The 8,924-nt window shown below is 40.7% G+C and overlaps 1 protein-coding gene across 6 annotated transcripts in view; it reads left to right on the forward strand.

Moving 5' to 3' along the window:
• Nucleotides 1–8,924, forward strand: part of tenm1 (teneurin transmembrane protein 1) — a 2,412,691-nt gene that overhangs the window by 2,341,145 nt on the left and 62,622 nt on the right. For all 6 annotated transcript variants that reach the window (XM_043704862.1, XM_043704861.1, XM_043704865.1 and 3 more), the window contains one exon: nucleotides 668–1,178. In XM_043704862.1, coding sequence (XP_043560797.1) covers nucleotides 668–1,178 — 511 coding nt within the window. The remainder of the gene's footprint in view (nucleotides 1–667; nucleotides 1,179–8,924) is intronic.

Consider the following 8,924-nt stretch of genomic DNA (forward strand, 5'->3'; position numbering starts at 1 on the left):
TGACTTGTCCTACCTGCCTATTTTCTTTTCCACCTATCCACGCCACCCTCCTCTCTGACCTAACACCTTCATCCCACCCACATCCACCCATTGTGCTCTTTGCTACCTTCCCCCACCCTCCTCCCTGACCTATCACCTTCATCCCCACCCCCACTCACCCATTGTACTTTATGCTACTTTCTCCCCACCCCCACCCTCCTCTCATTTATCTCTCCACCCTTCAGGCTCTCTGCCTTTATTCCTGACGAAGGGCTTTTGCCCAAAACTTTGATTTTACTGCTCCTCGGATGCTGCCTGAACTGCTGTGCATTTCCAGCATCACTAATCCAGAATATGCCTTCCTGAGAAGAAGAATAGAAAAGCTGATACTTATTAATCATAATCTAAACAGATTCTTAAAGTAATAGCTATAGAATAAACTGGTCCTCTACAGCTGGGGGTGGGATGAAGGTGATAAGTCAGAGAGGAAGGTGGAGTGAAGCACAGGGTGTTTGCTGGGGATGGGGAAAAGAACAGAGAGGACTGTAGCTTTGAATGATTTAGAGGCTTTCCTATGAACTCTACTTTTCTCCAAAATATATCATCAGGTTTGCATGGATGCTAAGATTTATTCCAATGGTCCCTAGTTCTAGATTATTAATATCATCATATCTCCTTTATTCCCTAGGTGATGGCAGCTATGCCAAGGATGCAAAGTTGAAAACACCAACCTCCTTGGCTGTTTCTCCAGATGGCACATTATATATCGCGGACCTTGCCAATATCCGCATCCGAGCTGTGAGCAGGAATAAACCGCGCTACAATCACTTGAATGTATATGAAGTGGCTTCACCAGCAGATCAAGAGCTGTATCTCTTTAATGTTAATGGGACCCACTTGAATACCTTGAATCTAATAACAGGGGACTATGTTTACAACTTCAGCTATACCAGTGAGGGTGATCTTAGCTCCATCACTGGCAACAATGGCGATTCACTACATATTCGGAGAGATGGTAATGGTGTACCTCTCTGGCTCGTGGTGCCTGGTGGTCAGGTATATTGGCTCACTATCAGCAACAATGGGGCCTTGAAAAGAGTATCTGCCAAGGGCCTTGACTTAGCAATGATGACATACCATGGCAACACCGGTCTGCTAGCAACAAAGAACAATGAAAATGGCTGGACAACAGTTTACGAGTAAGATATTGTTAGTGTTGCTAATATTTTTGATTTCTGTTTATAAAGGTTACTTGCTGCAATAAATAGAGTCACATATTTTTGTACTGCAAGTATTGCAATATAAACGTTCACAATTAACATTGGGAATTAATTTTAATCCACACTACCTGTGTATAACAGGATGAGTGAAGGGTTGGGAGGGCCTATAAATTGAAGCATATTGCCTTTTGAATCCATTTTCACTGAAGTCCAGTTAGCCATCATTTTAACTGCTGATTGCAGTTTGGCGGCTTGATGCCTGTCAGGTACCCCATGACAATGGGTCCAAATCAGACAACAGGACCTCTAATGCACTTTAACCCAAGAAAGCCACTCCCAGGTGAATAGACAATGCAAGCAGTACCTATGAATACTGGGAAACTAAAATAAAAATAGAAAATACTGTAAAACACAGCAGGTCTGATAACATTTGTGGAGAGAGAAAAACAGAATTAACAGTTCAGGTCATGACTATTTGTCAAACTTGAAAGGTAATTCTGTTTTTTTCCAGAGGTGTTGCATAACCTGCTGAGTACTGCCAGAATTTTCTATATTTACACCAGGTTAGTGGCTGTCTAAAATAACGAAAAGCCCCCTTGCCCCAGTTTAAGTGAAAAAGAGTTCCTTTTCTGGACCTCCATTCATGCCAAAGATAGTTCTGCACCTTCCCCGTGCTGTTATTGATCTCTCATGGCTTTATTTGAGCTTGCCAGTCTCTGTTCATCTAAATTATTCAGTATTGTTTTTTCTGGATTTTTCCCCAATAATGTTTTGGGCCTTAATTAAGAGTTAAAAGCCATCCAGCAACACCTGCCGTAAGTCAGTCTTTTTTAGATTACTTACAGTGTGGAAACAGGTCCTTCGGCCCAACAAGTCCACACCGACCCTCCGAAGCGCAACCCACCCATACATTTACCCCTTCACCTAACACTATGGGCAATTTAGCATAGCCAATTCACCTGGCCTGCACATCTTTGGATTGTGAGAGGAAACTGGAGCACCCAGAGGAAACCCACGCAGACATGGGGAGAAAGTGCAAACTCCACACAGTCAGTCGCCTGAGACGGGAATTGAACCCGGGTCTCTGGTGCTGTGAGGCAGCAGTGCTAACCACTGTGCCACCGTGCCGCCCTCTACAGATATTAGTATTTTAATTTTTTGCATAACAAGATACTGACATTATCAAAGTAGAGGAAACTGGGTGTCAGGACCAGACAAAATAGGGCAAGTACCATATATAATTGAGTAATGGACAAATTTTTTGACTACTTTTGAAGGTTAAATTTATGGGGTCGAATATTACATGGATGCTAAATTTGAGGGCCTGGAATTCATTCCCGTCAAAATTCATACCACATCATTAGCAGAAGTCCAATTGATCTCTAAGTGAATAAAGAAGAAAAACAATGACTTATAGTAATTCTGAAAACCCGAAACGGAACACAATGGCCAGCAGACTGGAAGACCAGGAGCAGAGCAGAACAACCGGCAGACTGGAAACTGGAGCAGGACGTGACGGCCAGCACACTGACTCATAACATTGATCTGTTATCTGTGAAGAACTAGGGTTGATTTTTACATGAGATATATGCAAAATTCCAAGTTATTTAGTCAAAAATAGGGGGTTGACTTTTACATGAGATTGACTATTACTCAAGTATATATGGTAACTAAATTTCACCTTAACCAATCTTATTGAAGGATTATGAAATTAATAGTGCAAAGATTGAGTTGATAGCTTAATTTGGGAGCATCAATTGAATATTAAATCAGGTAGAGAAAAAGAAATACAGGGAGGGGGAGGAAGATCCAATGAAGAGAGTAAACAAATAGGAAGGAAAACAAAACCAAAAACAGAAAATGCTGGAAAAATTCAGCAAGTCTGGCAGCATCGGTGGAGTGAAAGCAGAGTTAACACTTTGTGTCCAGAGACCCTTCTTTAGAACAAAATAGAAATAGGAAAAAATAGTAGAACAGAAGTAGGAAGGAAACTAAATTTAACCACAAGTTTAAAGAAATAAACACTAATGTGAATGCTGGGAATTTGAACCTTGAGCTTTGCAATTTCAAAATCCCCAATAATATTTAGAACATGAAGGAATAAAATTCCACACTTGGAATAGTTCATGTTCGGTACGAGAGGGGTTACTTAATAATAATTAAGAGTTATGACATTGTTAGAAAGAGCACTTCAATAAGAATTGACAAAGCTGTATTTCCTGAAGTAGGTTTAATTCCAGCAACTTGTACTGTTCAACACATTTTGGATTGTGAGGCTAACAGCAGGATGATATGTTTGAAACACTTTTCATGGAGTAGCATATGTAGAACAGCAAGTTTTAAATTGCACTATGAAGTTTCTGAATCACTTGTGAATAAATAGCAGTGAGCACCATTAAACTCATCATTACTGTGACAGCAGATTCTGGCTGATTACCTCAAATATATCTTATGAAAATTCCATCTCCCATCTGTTTATCATTCAAAAAATCCTATATGCTTCTTCATAGCTTTACTTGAAGACATCTTCACTTTTGAGGAAGCCCTCCAGTCTTCACATCTTAAACATATTTTGAGAGATTATTACCAATGCCCAAATCTATATCATCCGTACCTGCAGAGAGCAAAAATGGACCAAGCACTGAACCCTGAAATGTAGAACTTCCAATGCTTCTTTAGTCAGAGTGAAACCTTTACACTGATGCATCATTTCAGCACCAAAATGCAACGTCAGTGCGTGTTAGTTGCTTGTATTTGACCGAAAAAGACTCAATGTGGTGAAGGTCCTTTTTCTGTGTTGTAGGCCTCCATATTTCTCTTGCTTTATCTCCTGTTTTTTTAGGTTAGATTCTTTAAAGTATGGTAGACCCAATAAGACCACACCAACCCTCCGAAGAGTAACCCACTCCCCTATTTTACCCCTGACTAATGCACCTAACACTATGGGCACTTTTGCATGGCCAAGTCACGTGACCTGCACATCTTTGTTCTGTAGAACAAAGCCAGAGCACCCGGAAAAATCCCACACAGACACAGGGAGAATGTGCAAACTCCACACAGGCAGTCACCCAAGATGGGAATCAAATCTGGGTTCCTGGCGCTGTGAGGCAGCAGTGCTAACCACTGAGCCTCTGTGCTGCCCCCATCTGACTGATCCTTTCACTCCACTTGTTTTGAGCGACACCTCAACAAATGCTTCATGAAATTCATATCCATTTCTACTTCACTCTCTTTTATCTAGCCTCATCAAAATAAATCTCTATTTACATCACAAAACCTGCATTAACAAATCAATGCCAATTATACTTGATATTTTTTATGTTTTTACTTCAATACAAGTTTCACTGTATAGTATACACTCAATAATTCAGTTATATTGGTGCTGATAACAATTGTATTCTTGATGTAAACAAACAGCAAATTTAGTTTGAGCCATGAAGATTATTTGAATGAAAAAAAGTAAGCTTCATTTCTTTGCAATTTGACTTACTGCTTGTTGACTAATCTTTTTTCCAGTTAGGAAAATGTGCCACCCACCTTTTCATTTCCTTTCAAAATTACTCTGTTCACAATTTGTTATGGCTACTATTTGTGCGCTTGTGCTTGGCATTCCTAATTATCTGATATATAGATATTCAAGCATGGGTCTGCTGATTTTCAGAGTCCCTGTCATTCATGCTTAAGGTCTGTCAATCATCTGCTAGTACTTGACATTATCAATCTCTCAGCGCTGGCTTCTTTCCCATCCCTCTAAGTAAAATGAAGCCTTATCCTTCTCACCAATTCAGATTTTCTCCTTTCACTAGCCTCCAAGACTAGAAATGCAACATAAGTGTTCAAAGTAATATACAAATGCCACTCAAGCATAATATTATGAACAGATAATCTGTTTGTTCTATACAAATGGATAATTCAATTCATGACATTTAGAAATGTTCATTAAGTGCAAGGACTTTGATACAGCTAGATGAACATGTTACTGTTTGAGGTAATTCTGGGTCTATTTCATGTGTGCCAAAGGGGTAATTGAGGATCAGAGATCCTTAGGAAAAAAAATTAATGAAATCAAACTAAAAATAACTCTCAGAAAGAAAGTGACGCCAATCTAATGGCACAGATTCAGATGGATTTGCGTGTAATTAAACAGTAGTCATCCAAACAAACATATTCTTCTGGTTGTATCATAGCTCCTGATATGCAGTTGCATTTGCAAAACAATCTCATGTGAAAATGTTCAGAAAATGAGAATATAGCACACAATAAAAAGTCTCACTGGCAGGATGTGTTAATAGGAAATGCATTTTCCCTTCTGAACTCATGATTTCCATAAATCATATAATGTGGATACATTCTAAATGTCTAGCTATGATTTACAAAAAAATGCAGTTTATTTTCAGAGATCTAACATGCTGCAATTTTTTTCAAGAATTGATTTTCAATTAACAGAAACAGAACAATGTTATGACAAGTGGAATGAAGTGTCAAACAGAATATTAACTGTGAGGGAGTTAATATGTGGTTCAAAAGATGCTGAACAAGACGTGGAGCTGAATGTCCCCATTTTAAGTGGAAGGGTATTTTAGAATGTGATTCATGGTGTCCAGGCTGCCATGTCTCAGATTGACTTTGCTCATGCAAACATTGGTCTTCGGCTTATTAATCATGCAGCCTTAGACTCTGGGCATCTCCTTTGGGGAATCGTACAGCAGGAAAAATGGAGGTTTTCACCACTATTATTATGTGATGTTCACACCACTGGCACCATCATTAAATCCCAGCTCCATGACATTCCAGCTGTTGCAAGCTAGGAACTGCCACCCATATGCCTTCCTACATTGTGATCCCAAAAGAAGTGATCAAAATGGCAATTTAGTTCCTCACTTCGCTGATAGGGATTGGGGGTGATGGATGGATGGGGTGTGAGAGGGGAGGACAGTGCTATCTCCTGCTGACCAGTAAAAGATCTCAAGTCATCAGACCCAGCTAACTTGGTCTGAGAAAGTGGACAGGTGACTGCAGGTTTTTGGGTGAAACACCATCCTAGCAAGTGCAGGAAGAAAGTTACTGACCTCTTACCCTCAACAAGGATATGTTCCATCAGCTAGGAGAAAGTGAGGACTGAAGATGCTGGAGATCAGAGCTGAAAAATGTGTTGCTGGAAAAGCTTCCTGAAGAAGGGCTTATGCCCGAGTCGATTCTCCTACTCCTTGGATGCTGCCTGATCTTATGCCCGAAACGTCGATTCTCCTGCTCCTTGGATGCTGCCTGACCTGCTGCGCTTTTCCAGCAACACATTTTTCAGCTGCCTGCCTCCCCTCTGGGCTAAAATACAATGCAAGTCACAATGGCTGTCAGAGTCTAAAAAAGCATGAACAGAGTAAAGATTGGTTAATGAAGCTAAGATGGAATATTGTGTTCAGTTCTGGTCGCCTCATTATAGGAAGGATGCAAAAGCTTTAGAGAGAGTGCAGACAAGATTTACCACGATGATGCCTAGACTGGAAGGCATGTCTTATGAAAAAAGGTTGAGAGAGCTACAGCTTTTCTCATTGGAGTGACGAAGAATGATATGATAGAGATCTACAAGATGGTGAGAGGCAAAAATACAGTGAATAGCCAGAGACTTTTTCCCAGGGCAGAAATGGCTATCATGAGGGGGCATAATTTTAAGGTGAATGGAGGAGGTTTTAGGGAAGATATAAGTGGTAGGTTCTTTACACAGAAAGTGGTGGGTGCAAGGAATGCATTGCCAGCAATGGTCGCAGAGTCAGATTCGGGACATTTAAGTAACTTGGATAGGCACTTGGAAGATCGTAAAATGTTGGGTATGTAGGTTAGTTTGATCTTAGAGTAGGATAAAAGGTCGCACAACATCTTTGGCAAAAGGCCTATACTGTGCTGTCCTGTTCGATGTTCTATATTCTATATTTCAGAGACATGGATACAGCAAGGACAGGAATGGTTTTTGCAGGTTCTGAAGTTTAGATGTTTCAGTAAGAACAGGGAAGGTGGTAAAAGAGGGGGAGGTGTGACATTGTTAGTCAAGGTCAGTATTACAGTGGCAGAAAGGACGTTTGATGAGGACTCGACTACTGAGGTTGTATTGACTGAGGTTAGAAACAGGAAAGGCGAGGTCACCCTGTTGGGAATTAACCATAGGCCTCCGAAAGGTTCCAGAGATGTAGAGGAAAGGATTGTAAAGATGATTCTGGATAAGAGCGAAAGTAACAGGGTAGTTGTTATGGGGATTTTAACTTTCCAAATATTGATTGGAAACGCTATAGTTCGAGTACTTTAGATGGGTCAGTTTTTGTCCAATGCGTGCAAGAGGGTTTCCTGACACAGTATGTAGACAATCCAACAAGAGGTGAGACAACATTGGATTTGAAAGTGGGTAATGATCCAGGCCAGGTATTAGATTTGGAGGTAGGTGATAGTGATCACAATTTGGTTACGTTTACTTCAGTGATGAAAAGGGATTGGTATATACTGCAGGGCAAGAGTTATAGCTGGGGAGAGGCAATGATGATGCGATTAGGCAAGATTTAGGATGCAAAGGATGGGGAAGGAAACTGCAGGGATGGGCACAATCGAAATGTGAAGCTTATTCAAGAAACATCTACTGCGTGTCCTTGATAAGTATGCACCGGTCAGGCAGGGAGGAAGTGGTTGAGCAAGGGAACCGTGGTTTACTAAAGAATATGAATTTCTTGTCACGAGGAAGGAGGAGGCTAATATTAGGATGATGGCTCAGTTATGGTGCTTGAGAGTTACAAGTTAGCCAAGAAGGACCTAAAGAGAGAGCTAAGAAGAGCCAGGAGGGGACATGGGAAGTCTTTGGCAGGTAGGATCAAGGAAAACCCTAAAGCTTTCTATAGGTATGTTGGGAATAAAAGAATGACTAGAATAATATTAAGGCCAGTCAAGGACAGTAGTGGGAAGTTGTGCGTGGAATCTGAGGAGATAGGAGAGCCACTAAATGAATATTTTTCATTAGTATTCACACAGGAAAAAGACAATGTTTTTGAGGACCATTACAGGCTAATGGACCAGACAGGATTAAGTTTCATAAGGAGGAAGTGTTAGCAATTCTGGAAATTGTGAAAATAGATATGAATTGGAGATGCCGGTGTTGGACTGGGGTGTACAAAGTTAATAATCACACAACACCAGGTTATAGTCCAACAGGTTTAATTGGAAGCACACTAGCTTTCGGAGCGACGCTCCTTCATCAGGTGATAGTGGTGTTCTCGATCGTAACACAGAATTTATAGTAAAAATTTACAGTGTGATGTAACTGAAATTATACATTGAAAAATTGATTGTCTGTTAAGCCTTTCATCTGTTACAATACAATGATAGTTTCACTTCTTTCATGTGTAAATCAAAACCTTTTTTTAAAGTTGCATTCTCGGGTTAGCTGTTAACAATGGTGATAGCTAGACAATATGTTGAAGGTGTTGGCCTGTGTTCTCTATCTATACCATGATCATTAGATTAGATTACATTACAGTGTGGAAACAGGCCCTTCGGCCCAACAAGTCCACACCGACCCGCTGAAGCGAAACCCATCCATACCCCTACATTTACCCCTTATCTAACACTACGGGCAATTTAGCATGGCCAATTCACCTGACCCTGCACATCTCTTGGACTGTGGGAGGAAACCGGAGCACCCGGAGGAAACCCACGCAGACACGGGGAGAACGTGCAAACTCCACACAG

Source organism: Chiloscyllium plagiosum, chromosome 15, assembly GCF_004010195.1.
Source record: "Chiloscyllium plagiosum isolate BGI_BamShark_2017 chromosome 15, ASM401019v2, whole genome shotgun sequence".
In the NCBI taxonomy this organism is placed as follows: domain Eukaryota; kingdom Metazoa; phylum Chordata; class Chondrichthyes; order Orectolobiformes; family Hemiscylliidae; genus Chiloscyllium; species Chiloscyllium plagiosum.